General features: G+C 43.4%; 1 protein-coding gene across 5 annotated transcripts in view; it reads left to right on the top strand.

Annotated features, from left to right (window-relative positions):
* Positions 1-20,050, top strand: part of Ppp2r5e (protein phosphatase 2 regulatory subunit B', epsilon) — a 149,104-nt gene that overhangs the window by 115,343 nt on the left and 13,711 nt on the right. For 4 of the 5 annotated variants that reach the window (XM_006240222.4, XM_006240223.5, XM_006240224.5 and 1 more), the window contains 6 exons: positions 12,811-12,941; positions 13,103-13,162; positions 14,039-14,147; positions 15,848-15,901; positions 16,013-16,063; positions 17,706-17,825. In XM_006240222.4, the coding sequence (XP_006240284.1) occupies positions 12,811-12,941; positions 13,103-13,162; positions 14,039-14,147; positions 15,848-15,901; positions 16,013-16,063; positions 17,706-17,825 (525 nt within the window). 5 annotated transcript variants of the gene reach the window in all.

Here is a 20,050-nt window from a genome sequence, read left to right as displayed (position 1 = left end):
AGGCCCTGGGTTCGGTCCCCAGGTCCGGGGAAAAAAAAAAAAAGAAACTTGCCAGGCATTCTGTGGAGTTTGATCTCTCTTCACTTTGGAGATATTTATGGATCTTTATTGTTACTGTTTTATCCACAGCCTGGCATCTGTTTGCCGGTTATGACTTTCTTAAGTACACTTGCCCTCATTTAAGTCATTAATTAGAATTGTGATGCTTGTCCACACTGGTAGGGCCTGTAACAGACTTTTAGAAGTGTCTTCTCTGTAGCAGATGCATGCATCAGTAATGACTGAAATCAGTTTTGTTTATAATGGGAGCAGAGAGACTGGGTAGATGCCTGTGCTCACAGCACATCCCTCATTCTTGAGCTGAGTCACTTTGTCATGTAAAGAAATGCCACACACCTGCAGCCTCTGCCCTGGGGAGGTCTTCACAGGCTCAAGTATGGTAGTTCAAAGGAGAAACGCCCCCATAGCCTCTGGTATTCGAACACTTGGTTCCTGGTTGGTGGAGCAGTGTGGGGATCTTTGGGAGGTGTGGCTTTGCTGGGAGAAGTAGGTTACTCGGGGCAGGCTTTGAGATGTATATCCTCCCCAATTTTCAGTTTGTCCTTGCTTGTAGTTTATAATAGGATCTTTCAGCTTCCTGCATCTGCTTCCCTGCCTACCGCTTGTGGCCACACCTCTCCCTGCTGTAATGGACTCATCCCTTTAAAACCAGAACCAGGACAGATTCTTTGACCTACAAGTTGCTTTTGGTCATGGTATTTTATCACAGCAACAGAAAAGTAAGACACAAGGAGAGACTGTCTCAGTAAAGTGGGGGAGATGGGATTTGAAATACTGTTCCTTGGGCGGGCATATGGCATAAAATAATAAACATGTAGGGCGCTGTTTGATCCTGGCCAAGGTGCTTGTAAACTATGGCCTTGGCCAGCCATCCTAGGGTTATTTCCTAGACAAGAAGATGAAGTACCAATAGTGAGTCTATCGGCATCTTGTGGATTCTGGCCACTTCAGTTTTATTTAAGCCTTTGGGGCTTAAGGAGCTCCCTCTGATAATTGCTGTTACCCCGTCCTGACCACACCCCTCTCGCTCTGCTGTGCCTCCCACTTGTGATTACTGTCAAGCCTTTTCTCCCCCCTCCCCTGTTCTTGCTTACTTTTCCCATACCCAGATAGTATCTAGCCCTTCTGTGCTTTGCACCTTAGGTCGTGGAAAGTCCTCATACTCATATTTTTCACATGATTGTACATTTTCTTTGAGCAAACCTTAATTTCTGTAGATGCTTTATGATCTCAAATATTTTTGGTGATTTCAACTGGAGACTTACTAAGTTAAAACTTATTCCAGCTGCTTTGCCATGCTGTAGTGGTTGGAAGGAAGCTGCACTGTAGTGTGCTATAGAACTGAGGAGGACTCTTCTGCATGCTTGCAGTGTGGCTACCAGCACAGTGTTCACATTTGGCTCCTAAGCTTGTGTTTACTCATTCACACCGTGTAGACCGCAGTATCAGCAGGCTAGTCTTAGGCACAATGAGAGACACAACCCAGATGCAGTTGCTTGGTCTGTTTCGTTGGTCTGGAAGTATGGATACACAGAGTTCCTACCTTCAATATAAAGCACGTTATTGTTGGTGTTTCTGAGACTCAGTGTCTTCTTAAGTCACAAGGGGGCTACTTATGGAGTGACTTGTACAGTTCACTTGCTGGTTCTGTCTGGGAATCTCATCGTTACTAAATACTCCTCCTTTCGTACCCTTTTCATCTCACTGTGTCTATTTGGTTCTAATACTAATTAAAAGATCTTCACCTTTGGAATACTCTTAGTGCTGTGAGTTTAACCCAAGGCCTTACATTGGCTAAGCATAGGTTTTACCGCTAAACTATTGCTTGTTTTTAAACAAAAATTTAAATATATGTGAAACTTAACAGTAAAACTTTACAGAGCATTGAATGAATGTTGGAATGCAAAATATTGCTAGATTAAAGTAAATTTGTCATCATAAATATATTTACATAATCTCTGAATTGGTTTGTATAGTTCTTTGGTTTTTTGTTTTTTCTTTTTCTTTCTCTCCCTCCTTTGAGACAGGGTTTCTCTGTGTAGTTTTTGGTTGTTTTGGAACTCACTCTGTAGACCAGGCCTGCCTCTAACTCAGAGATCTGCCTGCCTCTGCTTCCTGAGTGTTGGGACTAAAGGCATACACCACGATGCCCAGCTAGTATATTTTTAATTAAAATTCTAGTATTTTTTTTTTAAATTTAGACTCTTTATAGTTCATGGGAGAAAGATATCTAATAAAGTGCTTTACATAATGAAATAGTTCTCAGTACTGCAAGAAAAAATAATTATTCGGCTATATTAATTTGAACTGTGGTATTGTGACAGGAGAGGGGCTCTAGCAGAGACTTGGGTGGAGGGGACTCCTGTGAGTCCGTCAGAAGCCCGTCAGAAGGTGTGTGCTTGTAAGGGAGAGACAAGTCCACATGGCATCTGTGCAGTAAGTGGTTCGTTCAGTGTTCATCCCGCAGTCTCATGAGATACAACCAAATGTGCTTACAAAGATACCAAATGCTGCTTCAGGGTTAGGGATTTCAAAATTAGAAAAAAAATTAATGTTTTTTAAAGATTTATTTATTTTATTTATATGAGTACACTATAGGTGTCTTTAGACTCACCAGAAGATCCCATTACAGATGGTTGTGAGTCACCATGTGGTGGGAATTGAACTCAGTACCTCTGGAAGAGCAGTCAGTGCTCTTAACTGCTGAGCCACCTCTCCAGCCTTAGAAAAAATTTAATACGTCTTCATCAGGAGTTGATTGGAGAAATTATAGACATTCATATAGTAAAACATTGATTAGTTAGTAAAAAGAATGAGAACAGTAGTACCTATGATCTGTTTTGAAGTGGTACATGCACATTATAGCTTTTGAGTCTATGTCTGTTGTTTTAGGGGAATGGCATGTCCGTGTTTTTGTCTTAGTTCATTCTAAAGACCTTCTCTCCTTTATGTGAGAGATGGATCTTGAAGCCACTGGCAGCACTGACCCCTGCATCCAGGTACCGAGATACAGTGATGGGCACAAGATGGCCGCTAAATAACCCAACATGGATACAATGGTTCATGTTTGGGTAGGATGCAGACAGATACCAAGGCTTTCTTATGCTACTCAGAATGACTATTTAAAACTTTGGAATTATTTCTGAAATTTTCCTTTTACTTATTTTGGATCATGGTGCAAAACTGAGAGCAGTGTGTGGTTCAGGCAGAAACTGCTTTACCTGAGACTGGGCAGTTTCTAAAGAGCAGAAACTCCTTTCTCACAAATCTAGGAATCAGCCAGTCCAAAATCCATGTGCTAACATCTGGTGAGCATTCTGTTGCTGTGTTCTCACATAAGGGTGCAAGGTACAGGGTGCAAATGGGGCACCCACTTATCATGGTGGGACTCCATTCATGGGTACTGTTGTGATCTGAACACCTCCCAAATGGTTCCACCTCTGTGGCATTGGAAACAAGTTTCAAAACATGAGTTTGGGGGCATGTTTAAACTATAGCATTATGCATGAACAGTTCTGGGAGGAAGGAAATGTATCAGATTGTTGGTAAATTGTGGAAAGGATGTGATTGTCTTTTTCCTGTTTTTTGATCCTTCTCCCTAGTTCTGCCTTTAAAAGAACCATCTATGCCATAACAACCATAACAAAGGGGTTTCTGCTGCAGACACATTTGCATTTTCTTTGCATTTTTCATAAACCACATCTTATTTGCACATAGCTTTCCTGAAACTATATTTTTATAGTCGTTTTATGACTGCTGTTCATTGTATTTCCCTCCTTTTAGCACCTGGGCATGCCCCTTTCAAACCTGAGTTCGCTTTGTGTGATGTCTCAGTGCCTGTCCAGCACTGACCTCTTCCCTGCCATGAGGCAGAGCGCGTAGGTGGTTGAGTGGAGCGGCTGGTTTGAGTTGAGGCTGACTTGCTATTTGTTTCAGGATAGAGTCTCACTCTGTCACCCTAGCTGACCTGCGACTTGCTGGGTAGACCAGGGTGTCCTCAACCCTGTGACCCTCCTCCCGACTTTGCCTCCTGAGTGCTGAAAATGCACGCACATGCCACCAAGCCCAGCTCTACTAGTTTTCACCTTGGACAAGTCACGCTACTGCACTCACTGTCTGCCACTTTCTTCATCTGGAAGTCGATGTCAGATACCCACAGTGCGTCAGCAGGTCTCTTGTGATGTCAGGATGTAATGGGTGAAGCTCCCCACAAGACCCAGCACACTGTGCTTATCTGCTGTCCTCTACCACTATTCCCACTGGAGATCAGCCTTTGTTTGGTAGCATTTTACATTATTTTCTTTTATGGCTTCAGGTTGTGAAGTTATCCATTATTATCCTGCTATATTTGCCAAGTATCTTATAATTATTCGACATTTGTCTTTTACTCTAAATTTCTTGGATACCCTTAGATGGCTCATCTTTTTCTTTTTTAAGATGTCATGTGTAGTTTCCTGTATCTCTAAATTCTTTATCAGTTCCACTTTGCCAACTGATTTCTTCTGACCAGTGTTGTATTTGAATGTGTGTTTGGAGCAGGAATGGATGCTTAGATGTATACAGAAGACAGGCGACACAGAGGCAGTGTGGATGCGATGGCAGAGAGTGCTTAACTCTTCTGTTCTGTCCACTCCTGCTAGCCTGCATCACCTAGGCCAGTCAGTGAGCAAGCCACGTGTCTGGGCTCCTAGGGCCTTTAAAGAGAAGCTGGAGGTCTGGATTGTGAATGGATTTCCAGACAGAACAGCCTGTCTTGTTGGGGTTTGTTCCAGAGTTTTTGAGTGTTTCCATTTGAAGGGCCTTGTTACTCATCCAGGAAAATTCTGACTGCCCTACTTGAGCAACATGGTGATTTTTATGAAGTTGAGATTTACAGAACCTCTAACATTTTTAAAATGTAGTCATCTAATCTTTGTCAAAGATGGCTACTATGTAGAGTACCAAATATGTGGCAGTGTAGCTTTTATGTAACCTGCAGGCCTGCCTCAGCTCATGGAACATTTGTTATCAGTAAAGATCAGTTTCATTTGCTTAAAGGGTCTTGGAAAATGGTTTCTTCTGACTGCTGTCCCTCTCCCTCCTTTTGGAGACAGGCTGGTTGCCAACCTTGGATTGTTTCTTTGGGTGAATCACTGTGGCTCTTCAGCAGCATGTTTCTAAAGATTGCCTTCACCCGCTCTCTAAACCCGAAACAGTCAGTGGTTGCTAAGAGACGCAAGTCAAGAATCCCTATAACATACCTGCTGCTGGAGATAGCTATTAGTAATTTGTACTTCACATTTGCAGTTATATTTAGACCAAAGTAGCATAATTATTATGCAAATTATACAAATCATTAAGTTTGACCTCAAAAGTGATCGCTTGATGTGATGTATTTAAAGCCTCAAGATAAAACTGGACATGGCCCAAACCAAGCCGTGAATGATTTTTAGCTTCTTGTCTGAGGTAAGGTCCATGAGACTTTGAATCCCTACTCTAACACAAAGATATTTTCCAAACAAGTTCCCTGAATGTCTCAGATTATTTACATTTCTCTCCCAGAGGCTACAGCAAATAAAACTAGAGAATTTATTTTTATCTGGGGCGTTAGCCTCACCAGCTAACAGAACACCTCATTTCCTCCTCATCTTTAGTCCAGCACTTAACTCCAGACCTCTCTAAGGGGCCAGTGAGGTTTGCTATTAAGCCTGATGGTTCCCAGAACCCTCACTTGAAGTGGAAACTTAAGGGTCCTTTGGAAAGGTAGTTGGATGTTGTTTTGTTGGGGCAAACATGTGAAGGAACGTTTAGCTGAAGCAGACACAGGAGAAAGGATGGTCTGCTAATGTAAGCACGTGAAAGGACACGTGTTGATTATCTGTTAACTGCAGGCATGTATTTGTCAGGACTCTCTAGAGAGAAACACACCAAAAACCTTCTGGTGATATGCCTCAGTTCCTTGCTCCTTCTGTGGACTCCAGCTGATGGGCAGAGTGATGTCAGCTGAGGCAGACATACGTGCTGAGACAAGGCCACGGGGGACACAGGATGTTTGGAGGCTATATAAAAAGAATTGACAGACAGTGATGGAAGCTGACCTTGGCTTGCCGGTAGAGCTAGCTGAGTGACACTTGCTGGTCCTGTGTGCATCATATGGTCCAGGGACTTCCGAAGGACTCATTGTTTCATTTTAGTATATCTATTGCCCACAGAGCCAGAAACATGGATCTTGGATTGTTGTGCTGTGTCAGTCTGGATGAAGACACTTACAGCATCCAATTTTTTATTCATTATCTGCTTGAACATTTCTTTTGTAAAATAATGCGTAGAAAACAGTTTGTATGTTCACAAGTGTAGTGCATGGTAGTCAGAGGATAACTGCAGGAATCAGTTCTCTCCTTCCTGCTAGATAGGTCCTGGGGATTGGATTCAGGAGTTTAGGCTTGGCAGCAAACATCTCTACCCACTGAGCCGTCTTGCCTGCAAATAACTTATCACCACAACCACCCCACCCTATTTCATCTTTTCCCTTGAACTTGGATCTTCTTATCTTTACCTCCTAAGTGCTGGAATTCTAAACTAAGTACCATTACACTTAGATTTCTTGAAAATTTATGCTGTTCTCAAAAATGCTGCTTTATATGGAGAAGTATATAGTCTTTCCTCCCCGGGTCCACTCTAGCTGTGACGTGAAGTATAATTAATTCAAGGCACATTGTTTGTGTTTCTATGACTGTGTGTGGTCTTGTTCACACTCCAGGCTGTGTTAGCTGCCTTTCCTTTATTATTGTGTTTGTTTTAGGGTGAGGTTAACTTTTTCTTTAGATAGATGTCATTATGGAACCCACTATGTAGATCCTCCTGTCTCTGCCTCCTGAATGCTGGGATCAAAGGCCTGCACCATCACAACCAGCTTGTGTTTCTTTTTTAAAATATTATTAGTTTGCTGAGAATTTTGTTTGTGCTTTGATTATTTTCCTACCCTATTTCCTTGCAGATCCCTTCCCCACCCATGCAACTTTGTATTCTTCTAAAAAATATTTAAAATAATTTTAAAATACAGATTTATTTTACTATTTCTTTATATGTATTTGTATAAGTATGTGACTATGTTTGTGGGCACATGCACAGACTGTAGAGGACCTGAGATGCCTGAAATGGATGCTAGGATCAAACTTGTGTCCTCTAGAGCCATCCAGGGCCTTAACCACTAAGCCATTTCTCCAGCTCCCTGCCACACCTTTTAACTGATGAAGACCAATTTGTGCTGCCCACATACATATTCTTGGACATGTGGCCTTCCAGCAAAGCACAGTTGCTCCCCTCTGAGAGAACTGTCTCCCTCTTCCGGCACGGGGCTTTTATAATCCTAAAGTTAACAATTGCTGGATGTCTCACCCGGCTCTTTCCTCTTTTGGTCAGTTGTTCCTCCCTTAATTCTTCAAGGATGGACACACGCATGCATGCACATAGGCACACACGCACATGCCAGCCTGTTTTGTCCTTTTGTCTTTGGAGTCCATGAAGCCCTGTTCATCCTATTGTGATCTGTGCTGGTTGCTTTCCCAGCTCTGCACACAGCCTCATTCTGAGAGCTCCTTTTGCCTTTCTTTGGGGACATGCATTTGTTCACTTAACTTCCTCCCATTTGCTACACTTCACCTCTTGATGTTTCCTAGCAAAGCATGAATGAGATGTGAATTCTTGGAGATGACTTGTCTGATAACAGTTTTTACTATTTACATACATTTCACACGTACACTTAAGTATTCACATACATCGTTTTGGTAATCTATCCTGATTGTTAAGGAATTGCCTCATTGACTTATGGCTTCCAGGGTTGGTATTGAGAAAATGAGCACAGAGCTTGTTTGCTGTCTGTTTTAGAGATCTAGAAGCGTTCGAGACCTTCATTTCATGTGCATGAGCTGTATCTGTAGAGGAACGCATGCCCTCCCCACCTCACAGTGCCTTGGGAAAATTGCACTGAGTTCCTTCTCAGATAGTTTGGCTTTTCAGGTTGTTTTCCTGTCCTTGCGTCTTTCTGGTTGGTTGGTTGCTCTGCTTCTGAACCTGCCGTCCAGCTGCTCTCTTCTCCACGTGCCCCTGCTGACTGGCAAGGTGCTGGTTTTGCCACTTACTGTTATGGTCATGCTTAAGATGTGTACTTTCTTCTCATTTTGACTCCAAAAACTTTTTTTTTTTTAAAATGTTGTATGGCATTCTTGATTGTTTCAGGAACTTAATACAGGTGGAGGCGGAGCTCTGAGAATGTTGAGCTTTTTTTTTTTTTTTTTGCAAGTTTTCCCTGCTCCTTACGTTGTTCTTTTTTCTTCAGAGTTGCTCATTTGGTAGGCTATCTGCTGGTTCTTCATAGTAACCGTCATTACCTGCTCATCTACCAAGACCCACTTAGTGCCCGTGCTGTGGGTGCAGGGCATGTGCACGAGTTATGTTCGCAGCTGTGGCACTCTGCGGGGGTGGCTCACAGGAGGATAATTGAGCAGGAACTTGCCAGTCTACTGAGAACCCCTAGATATTATTATGCCTATAGGTCTTTTCTCAGGATCCAGGATCCTCAAAGAAGACCTCCTGATCTTCTGCCTTACCCCCCAAGCTGGGAGCTTAGAGAAGAGTACTGGCTAAGACCTCACTGAAGTATGCAGGGTTTCGGTTAATCCTATTACTTCAGTAATTCTCCGTTTAGTGTATTTGATATCGAGACTGGACACTTGTCATGTTCGATAGGCTTAGAGAGTAACTCTTTAGAACACTGAAACGCCCAGGGGTGCGAAGGGTATTGACAACTACAAACTCAGAAGCTGCTCTGGGGGGTGCTTCTCATTCCTGGGCCATCAGATCTAGCTCATGCCTTCATTCTTAGGCCTCTGAGGCTTCTCTGGTGGGAACTTGTTAGCATGTCTCCCTGCTGGGAGGATGGGAAATCCCTTAGCAGAAGGAGCTAGAGGAAACTGAGGTTGCTACTTTTGTCCATTTTCCAAGTTGGGAAACCCACACAAGTCTGACAGTCTGCTCTGTTCTCCAGGCCCCTTTGCTGAGGGTTGGGGGTGTGGTAGGTAAGGTGTGTGTGTGGGGGGGTGAGGTGGGAGGGCATGGCGGGTGTTTATATTTTCATTCTAAATCCTAACACAGTTTTACCTCTGCTAAACTCAGGGAGACTTTTTTTTTTTAAAAGTTGGATTCATCATCTTAACGTATCTATTTTTGCTACATAGTCAATTTGGAAACTCCAGGTTTTCTCTGACAAGTTGCTTGTGGTATGGTAGATGACATGATCTGTGGATGTGGAGAATGGTGTTGTGGAAATCAGAAGTCATCCTGCTCTTCCCCTTTGTCCTATATGCCATAGCCCAGCATAATGTTGTCAGAACTTTGTTGTACAGGCCAGCAGGGCGCAGCTGAGTATGGAAGCTCGTCTTTCTTTGTCGCAGAGCACGGTGCATTTAGCAGGTCTGCAAAGGTCCTCACTAGACAGCTTTTTTCTTCTTTTGTTTGTTTGTTTTTTGAAAACCTAATGAAATATTTAGTTAAATAATCTTTGTTTAATTGTATAGTTGTTAAACTTCAGATTAGCAATAAAGAAGCACGGTTGGTTCAGATTTCGCTAACATTCCACCCCCACGAGCCTCTTCTTATGTTAGTTGCACATTATTCATTAAGCTTTCACTTAAAGTAGAAACCCAATTAAAAATAGAACTTCAAATGGTTAACTATTTCCATAAACAAGGACTGGAGGGCGGTAGATGGGTGAGATGTCTTGTGTAATTTTGAGTGTCTCTTGCATAGAGACAGATAATGAGTGGGTCCAAAGCACACATCCCCTCCTTCTCCTTTCTGGCCTGTTACAGCCACATGCCCTTTTTTTTTTTTTTTTCTAAGTAGAATGCTTTTCTGTGCAAGTAAATTGTTAACTTGCTGGTTGCCTCTCATAGTTAGCTGGAAGTTTGTCCAGCACTCTGTGTGCCCGGCGCAAGGACATCTATGGCATGAGGAAAGACCTCAGTACATACTTGTTTATTTTATGGCTAAATGGGCAGAAATGTGACAGTTATTGCTAAGTGTCATCTGTCAGGTTGTTGTTGCCTTGCCTACTCCGTCCATATTCCTTGGGAACATTGTACTAGTTTGGGTGTGATTTAGTGACAACCCCTTAACCCACCAACCTGTCCCTCACCAACAGTCTTTTGTATTTGGACAGTTGGTAGTCAAGGTGATAGTTCGGAGAAATGATGAGGAACTTTTAAGATGTGGAGATGAGTGGGTGGTCCCTAAGGCATTTGGGGCATACTCTTGGTAGGGCTTATAAGACACTAATCTCTCTCGGTCTCTCTCTCTCTCTCTCTGTTCCTGGTTGGAGTTGCAATGTACTCACTTCCTTGTTGTAGAATTGATCACCCCCTATCAGTGTGGTCTAGGGTAGCCCTTGCTGTGAGCTATGTATGCTATGCCATTTGGACAATCAGACTTCAAGATGGAAAGAAAACAACCACCCAACATTCTTTATCATAAGTCGTTTGTCATAGTGACAAAAGCTGGTAAACACTTGTCCCAGTTCGTGTGTGTGTGTGTGTGTGTGTGTGTGTCTGTCTGTGTGTGTGTCTGTGTGTGTGTCTGTGTCTGTCTGTCTGTCTGTCTGTCTGTCTGTCTGTCACTTTCCCTGGAAGCTGTCTTTATTACTATTCTTCTTCCAAGTGGAGTCGGCAGATCCATTATTCATTTGTACAGCATCTTGAAATACTTGTGCACTTTGTTTATTCTCATCCATCATTAGACTCTGAAAGCAGCGTATATCTGACTTCCATATCACTACATCCCTGGCACCTCCTTGCCCATTGGCCAGCCCTCAGTATGCACCAGTAAATATTTTACTCAAAATACTCAACTTAGAACAACAGAACAGATGATGAATATGAGCACTGTGAAGCCAAACTTGTGTATTGGTTCACTGTCCAGACTATTCTTTAGTTTTTCTTTCCTGCCATATTTGAAGTTACTTTATTTCTAGTTAATAAATTTTGCCCCGACTTGTCTTTCATCAAACAAAAAAATAAAACCAAATGATGTCCATGTGATTACTGTCCCCTTTGCTGTCACTCAGCTCCATTGCTTGGACTCATTTATGTATAAATATATATAATAGTGCATGTGTAGCCTTTTGTGAGAATGAAGGTAGGCAGCTCTTATTTGCATGCTGAGTTGGTTTACTTTATTGTAATTGTCATGAACATATTAAAATTAATAATGTTCAGGAGGGTTTCCAAGTTTGTTGTTCTTTCAGAGAAATTTTCCCAGTATCATTTTTACAAACTAGCAGGTTTGTCAAATTATAATTTATATAACATAAAGCCCCCCCCATGGGGGTTCAGGTGTGTGTACACATGTATGTGCATGCATGTGGAGGCTGGTGATCAGTCATTTGTTGGGTGCTATTCACCTTTGTTGAAGACAGTATCTGTCACGGGCCTGGAGCTCACTGTTGCCTGGCCAGTGAGCCCATGTGTCTTTCTGTCTCCTCTTCTCAGTGCTGAGATCATAAGCATGTACCATCTAGCTTTTTACATGGAAATCGTCCCTGTAGCCCCTATCTCCCCACCCTCCAGTTCATTTTAAACATACTTACAGGACGGTGCAACCAGCCACAGTGCTTTCAGTTCAGTTAATTTTGCTTTGTTTTGTTTTGTTCATTTCTTGTCAGAGTTTAAAAAAAATCACTTGATTTGGAGATGTGAAGATTTTTCTTATGTTTTCTTTATCATTTACTCTTTAAGTTGATTATCCATTTTGAGTCCATTTGTATTTGCAGTATGTATAATGCTTATATATAAATGCATGCACACTCACACACACACAGACACACAGAGAGAGAGAGAGAGAGAGAGAGAGAGAGAACGAGAATGAGAACACTCTGTCATTGAGCTTTATTCCCATCTCTTGAACACGTGTTACAAAACAAGAACTTTGGGATTTCTTACAAGAATCATATCGTATCCAAAGTGGCCCCGGCTACTTCTCTGAAGATTGAACTTGTTTTCTCTCTTACGGCATGAGATTTGGGACCATGTTGTCAGAATTCTGTGGCTACAGTTGTAAATGATCCAAACCTAAATCATACCATTCACACAGCGTAGTACTGTTTGCTTTGACAAGACGTCCACCCTGTGACACTGGGTGACAGTTTAGACTGACGATGTTGCTGGGGTCATTGGGGATTTCAGTGTCTGCTTTGGGTTAGGTTGTTTCTTCTTGGGCCTCTGGTAGAGAGGAGGGACTTGAGTTTATGTTTCTGTTTGTACTGAAAAGCCCAGGAGTTAGTGACACACAGTATTGAAGGGCGAGGACTTTAGGCATTCGGTGGGTTCACATCCCAGTGCTGATGCTTCTCACTGTGACATCACCAGCAAGTTACTTAAGCTTTCTGTGCTCCAGTTTGCTTATCTGTAAGACAAGGATAGAACTCCCTCACAGAGGGACCGACCTATGTAGATTGCTTAGAGACCGGTCGTCTATTTATCACATGAACTCTGCATCGGCTGTTATTGCTACTGCAGCATGATCTTTTCCTGTGTATAAACCCTTTTTCTCAGTGTAGCTGACTTCCCCAAAGACTACTCCATATTGGGAATGACTTTTAGTAGCTTTCAGAAGAGGGGAGAAAGGAACAGAGGGATTGTAAATAAGGAGCACTAGAATTTCTAAGTTCTTTGCTAAACCGGCTCTGACAGCCTGCTCTTCTACTGTTGTTCCCGACAGCTTTTGGAGCTATTCGACAGTGAAGACCCTCGAGAACGGGACTATTTAAAAACAGTCTTGCACAGGATTTATGGCAAGTTTCTCGGGCTTAGAGCATTTATCCGAAAACAAATTAACAATATTTTTCTAAGGTAAGTTGATGGTGGGAAAGCAAGAGGGCAAAGTTGATGTTTTTGTAAAAGCATTAGATAAACCTTCAGTAGTTGAAGGTAATGTGCTAACTTCTTCCCCCTCCCTTCCCTACTCCTTCCACTCCTCCCTCTCCTTTCTTCTCTCTTCTTTCTCTTCTCAGGTTTGTTTATGAAACAGAGCACTTCAATGGTGTGGCTGAACTGCTGGAAATACTAGGGAGGTACGTGCTTGCCTTAGCTGCAGCTGTAGGTGCGCCTCATGCTGCAGGGCGTGTGCAGGGGGCAGGTGGGAATGCTGGCTGACCTGGAGCTCCTGCTCTGTGAACCTTGCCCTCTCATCTGTGCTTAGCCTGTTTTCCCAAGTGACTTTGTTCTTTGTTCCATAATTACCTATTGTTAACTCCCACAATGACCTGAAGGAGCTCAGAACTTACTCAGTGATAGAATTGGGTATCAGGCCAATGACAGCAAAACACCTTATTCTCTAGGCCTAGCTTGTCAGCCACCTGTCCTTCTCCTGTCTGCTGAAAAGCAGGCCAGGTGTGGAGCTGTAAGCAGCTGCTGCCCTGGGAGGTGGAGCCAAGATGAGGTAGCTGGGCAGAGCGATTGCTTAGTCTTTCCTTCCAATAAGAGGAGGGAAAGGTGGGCTCTGCCTGCCTCCTTCCAGTGACCTCCCAAGGCTAACAGAGGCTTCAAGAGTGAAGAGAACGGGTGTCTGGAGACCGCAAGGATGTTAAAGAATAGGCCAGTAAGGTGGTCTGGAAATGGACAGCTCCCGTTGTGAGAGAAAGTTAGCTGGTGGGCGACTTTCCTGAGGAACAGAGGGAGGACAAAACAAGGGCTTGAGAAGAAGCTTTGGGCACCATCTGCCTGTTTGTTGGATGTTCACAATCAAATTTACTTCTGTTAAAATTAAAATTCCTGCTTAATAAATGATCTCTGTTGAAGTAAATAAAAAAAGCATTGAATTCATTAGTGGGAGGGGCTGGCTATGGTTTTTGGACAAATATGAATTAAGCGTTAGCCAGCTCCTAACAACAGCTCGTCTAGGTTCAGTGTGTGGGATTCCCTTGCTAACCTCTCTCTTCTTTTTCCAGTATTATCAATGGCTTCGCTTTACCACTTAAGGCAGAACACAAACAGTTCCTGGTGAAAGTGTTGATCCCTTTGCACACTGTCCGGAGTTTATCACTCTTCCATGCCCAGGTAGAAATTTCAATTAAAACTTTTTTTGATACAGAGTCTCCCCCATGGCTAGACTGCTGTAAATTTGCAGTCTTCTGCCTTTTCCTCCCGAGTGCTGGGATTCCAAGGGTGAGCCACCACACCTAGTTTTAAGTATATCTTCTGAAACAAAATGAAAAGTTTGTGGACTTAGTGTTTCTTAGGATATTGTCTGTGTGTCTGTGTGTCTGTCTCCCTCCCTCCCTCCCTCCCTCCCTCCCTCCCTCCCTCCCTCCCTCCCTTCCTTCCTTCTTTTTTGGTAAGGAAAGGTATGTCAAAGGTTAAAAATACTCCCTGAGAAAAGTATGAGAGTATGTCCCCCAGGCCCCCCACCCCCACCCACCAGCACAGTAGAATCATGGAACTATTTTTAAAGTAGGAATGGGCTTTGCTCTGTTATTTCATAGCAGACCTTCATGTTCACAGGGTTCCCTGCCTCAGAGATTGCCCGTAGTAGGATGGATGTAAACGTATAAGGCATGTAAGAGTGTGCTAGGGCGAGGGAGGTGTCTTTGAGCCTTGCCTAAATTGCTAAATGTTCTTGAATACTTAGTCCTGTCTCACTTTGCCCTGGGCTGTCAGCTGCCCCCTTCCCCCTTGTGCTTTATCACAGCACTGCAGATTCTTTCTGAAGTAGTTAACCTATCAATAATCTCACATCATCCTCTTTATAAATCCCTCATTACTTTAAAAATCAGATTGTGTGGGGTGTGGTCCCCATAGCTATAATCTCAGCACCCTGGCTGTAGAGTGTGTTGTTTCAGTCCAGATGGATACACACCAGGTCCTGTGTAACCGTCACTGTGACTTCTGTTCTGAGTGAGCACTACACTCGTTGCATGGTAAGCTTGTCACTGGAAGGCACAATTGATGTAGTGATATTTTTATGTTTAGTGTTCTAAGACTCTGGCTCCCTTCTCTTTTGAGTTTGCATTAAAATGTAACACATTTTTCTAAGCAGTGTTCCTTCTTAAATGTGAAACTCTGTATTTTGAGGAAAGAATTAGTCCATATGTTCCAGATTTAGCACACCATCAAAATTTTGGTTTTTAAGAGGACAAATTTCCTGTTCAGGGATTTTTCAGAGCCCTTTAGAAAACTTCTCTTTAGTCTGTGCAGCAGGGTATGACATTTCATGGTTATTTGAAAGCATTCCTGTTGAGACTGGGAATACTCCCCAGTTTCTGACTTTGGCAAGTGTAACCTTGATCTCTTCAGGAAGCCTTGTTTTCAGGTTTCCTCCATAGGCATTTGCCTAGGTTTTCACAAAATGCCTGCTTCCCCATAGAAACTGAAGCTTGAGAGGTAGCCTGGCCTTGAATGTCTATGAGATCTTTTCAGGCGTCCCTGCCTTTCAGTAGCCTCCAAAATCTAGTCTCAGTGCTCTTTAAGAACACAATTCCTCTGGAGCCTTTTATTTTGTCATTGACTTGAAAAAACATAGCTTTTAGCTACAGTCTCTGCTACTCAGGAAACTGAGGTGGGAGAATTATGTTGAGTCTAGGAGTTCAAGACCAGCCTGGGCAACATAGCTGGATTCCATTTTTTTTTCATGAGGGTTCAAATGAAGTGATTGTGATGTTACACAGAGTCTGAATGCTTTGGAGAAGTGAGGTGCTGTGTGCGTCCACCTTTCATTGTACCGAGCTAATGCTCTGTCCTTTTCTCTTCTTCTTGTGCAGCTGGCGTATTGTATAGTACAGTTTCTGGAGAAAGACCCTTCCCTTACAGAACCAGTAAGCTTTTTTCCCCCTTTCTATAATGTGAAAAAAATTTAAGAAAAAAAACATCTTCATTAAAATGATGTCAAACATTAAGTGCCCCATTTTTTTTCCTTTTTCTTTTAGGTTATTAGGGGGTTAATGAAATTTTGGCCTAAAACATGCAGTCAAAAAGAGGTAAGTACGTAGCATCAAAGAGTGTCAGTAGTGAAGGAAGTGCTTTGCCAAGCTCTCTCTCACTGTGAGGCCAAGCACACATGCGCATTGCCTCATCTAAACCTGGTTCTGTAGTTCTACGGCAGGCAGTGTTCTTGGCTTTGACTAGTGATAAAACTGAGGCCTCAAGAAGTTTAGTAGCATATCCAGACACACTGAATGGTAGTGTGCCAATAGCCTAGAACCTGCCTCCTGAACTCTGAATCCTAGGCTTCTCACCACTGTAACCCTGACCACGCCTGTGCCCAGTTACGTAGCTCCATCGAGGTCACTTTTGTAGTGATTGTGCATAGCACGGAAGGTTTGCTGCCACTATAGATAGATTTCTGCTCAGCCCCCGTGTTAAATTGTCCTATGGGTGCGGGCTTACACTGTACAGTCTCACAATATACAGCACACCATTAACTTGACACACCTAGGAATGAGACACACACAGTCACCTAAGCACGTGTGGTTGAGGGAGTCCCTAAGCAGTAGCTGGAATGGATGCTAACTGTCTCTACCTCAGATCTGAAGCCTGCTCTTAGCCTGTAAGCAGAGGCCACCTGTCAGCTTTATGTCCCAAGAGAATGTATGTGTCTTGATAAAGGATGGGGTATATAGGACGATACAGTAAGAGCCTCTTCCTTGCATCCGCTGGGATCCAGCCCTAGTCAGTACAGCTTCAGCAGTTACCTCATTTCTTAACAACATAGGGAAAGGGAATCAGTACTGCCCTTTGTACCTTGAGATACGAAAGACGTGTCACCTTCATATTTTAGTTGCCTAGTTGGCTTCCCTAATGTTACTTTAGTGAATACATAGGTAATGTCTTTATTATCAGTTCTCATTCTGTTTATACAACTGTCTAAATCTATTTTTCTGCTCCATTGTATGATCTTCAAGCTTTTTTTTTTTTTTTTTTTTTTTTTTTTGCATACAGCCACGAGGCCATGAAATTCACTGTGCTAGAGGGAGGGGGAGGGAGAGAGGGAGAGGGAGAGAGAGGAGTGTGTGTACATGTGTGCGTATAAACAGGTGACTGTGTTCTATTGTGGTGGTGGGGACCAATGCACATTTGTTTAGGAGTCTCAGCCATTATTTTAAAAAGTGGGGTTGGTTGGGGGTGTTCACTATCTTGGTTGCTAGCCGTGGACAGAGTTTCAAAGGCCTGAAGAGGGAGCGGCCAGTCATTTGCTTTAACAGAAGGCCCTGCGCTGAGTTCTTTGTGTATATGGCAGTAGATAGGGTATGCACATGGAGGCCAGAGAAGAACTCTTGTCACAGAGACCTGTCATACATTTGGAGCTAGGCTGGCAGCCAGCAAACCCTGGAATGCTCCTGTCTCAACACCCCATAGCACTTGGGATTGCAGGCATGCAGATGGCCTGGCCTGTCTTTTAATATGGATGTGGGGATTTGAACTCAGGTCTTCATGCTTTTATAAGCAAGCACTCTTACCCACTGAGCCATCATCTCAGGCCAAAACAAATAGAATAATGTCTGGTTTTCTCGGTTGTTGTTTCTTCCTTTCTGTATACACTTAACATAGTAAGCAAAGTTGATCATGTGGGCATCTTAGTGGTGGCGGGTCTCATATTCTGTGTTTTGTTCCTGTTTGTAGGTCATGTTCCTTGGGGAGCTGGAAGAAATCTTGGATGTGATTGAACCATCACAATTTGTTAAAATCCAAGAACCTTTGTTTAAACAAATTGCCAAGTGTGTTTCTAGCCCCCATTTTCAGGTTAGTAGTAAAGAGAACAGGAGTCAGAGTGGTGTGTGCTGTGTGAACCCATTGGGGTTAACTTCATGGACATTAGCTACTTTTAAAAAGAGACTTACTGGGGTTTGGGGATTTAGCTCAGTGGTAGAGTGCTTGCTTATCAAGCGCAAGGCCCTGGGTTCGGTCCCCAGCTCTGGGAAAAAAAAAAGACCCCCCCCCCAAATAAAAAGACTTACTGTTTTATTTTTAATTCTGTGTTTGTCTGTGGGTATGTGTACATGAGTGCAGTGTGCACAGAGGCCAGAGACACCTCAGACCCCTGGTGCTGGGGTTCAGGTACTTGTGAGCTGGTTAGTGTGGTTGCAGGGATACTCTGCAAAAGGCAGTCCGCATTCTTTTAGTGACTCAGCCATCTCTCCAACCCCTGCCACTTGTTAACAAATTGTTACCTGATGTTGAGCATCTGCCTCTAACAGTCTCTGTCTCTTAACCTCAATTCCCGTAATACCCTGCAAGAAGACATGTGTTACCAAAGCTGGAACCTGTAAAATAACTTAATTTGGGTAAATTAAATGAAGTGAGCTGCTGGGGTTTCTTCAGTGTATGAGGAATAGTAGTCAGTAATCCTTAGGAGGAGGGAAGAGAAGCTGTGTGCTGTCCCACAAACTATCCCACACTTGATGAGGCTGTGCATGCCTTCCTCAAGGTTCCAAGTGTACAAGGGAGCGTCAGTGGATTTTTGTTTTAAATGTGGCTTATTGCACAAAGCGCTAAAGCCCACGACCTTCCTACAGCCTGCTCTGCCTCCTTGTGGCTGTTTGGGAGAACGCAGGGAAGGTGGGCTTGGTGTTTTCAAGGAGGTCCTGACTGCAGTGCTGTGAAACCCACACAGGAGAGACCAGAGTTGAACACAGTGCTTTATCTTATCTGGTGGCTGTCTTACCAAAAGGCCATCTTACAAATCCAGCAGACTCGTCATACCGCCCCTCGTTTGAAGATCCTGTTCAACAGCACAAAAGCACACTTCTAATTTGATGGTGGACTGTCCTGTAAGCTGGCAGGTTGAGGCCCTGACTGTTCCTGGCTTTAAGTCTAAAGGTGAACTAGTTTATTAAGCTAGTGCTTAGGCCACACCGAACAAAGGGGAAAGTAGATAGACCACCATTGTGTGAGGTGTCCATGCTGGAAAAGTTCAGAACAACATATAGAGACTGTGCATATTGCAGTAAATCTGTAGTGCTCAAACATACAGACTGTTTAGTTTTGTATTTTCACTAGGCGCTTTAGTGTAGTGGAGGCAAGGATCTTTCACAAAGAGCATGTCAGAGAAACTTCCTGAGTACTCTACTCAGAAAGAACGGGTAATTTGTTAGGCTGAGGATGCTTCAGTAGATGCACTTGCTGGACCCTGGGTTTGACTTAACACAAAAGAAGAAAGTGGGAAAGTGTGTGGTAGGCTCAGGTTGCCATAACAGAATGTTCCAGACCAAATAGCTTTAAGAGCAGAGATTGATTTCCCCACAGTCCTGGAGGCCAGGAGTCTGGAGTCATGCACACCGACTCTTCGCTGTGACCTTAGGTAGCCCCTGTGTATGTATGTATAGGTTGTTCCTTCTGCTCCGCAGCCCCCATCACAGTTTCCATTAAATAGAACTGTAGGCGCTCTGTTCCCAGCTGTTATCCCATCTTTAGGGATGGCAGGGAAGAGTTGAGAGCAGGCTGCTGCATGTGCCACTTGCTAGCCATGTGACCTTGTGCCAGTGACTTCCCACCTGGAGTAATGGCACAAGTTACAGATTAAGAGCAGTGATGTATGAGTGGACACAGCATAGTGGCTTCTAGGTAGTAGTGGTCCTTGAAGACTACGTATGTCTAAGTGCTCAGGGGCCAGTAACCAGTGATCAGTAGTGATTTGAACCTCCCAAGAGGTTTGGCTGGAAAGGCTCCAGTTTCTCAGTCTGTCAGTGCGTGCAATCTTGTTTCTTTTCATTCTAAATCACGATTTCTCAATTTACATAAATAAAAGAAGCCATTTGAATTCATCAAGTCCAAGATGAGGAACTTAGGCTCAGCAGATGAAGTTAGAGTATTGTGGGGCTGGAGAGGTGGCTCAGTGGTTAAGAGTTCTGACTGCTCTTCCAGGGGACCTCAGTTCAATTCCCAGCAACCACATGGTGGCTCACAACCATCTGTAATGGGATCTGGTGCCTTCTTCTGGTGTGTCTGAAGATAGTGACAGTGTACTC

Source organism: Rattus norvegicus, chromosome 6, assembly GCF_036323735.1.
Source record: "Rattus norvegicus strain BN/NHsdMcwi chromosome 6, GRCr8, whole genome shotgun sequence".
Classification (NCBI taxonomy): Eukaryota; Metazoa; Chordata; class Mammalia; order Rodentia; family Muridae; genus Rattus; species Rattus norvegicus.
This window is presented reverse-complemented; position numbering and strand designations above follow the sequence as displayed.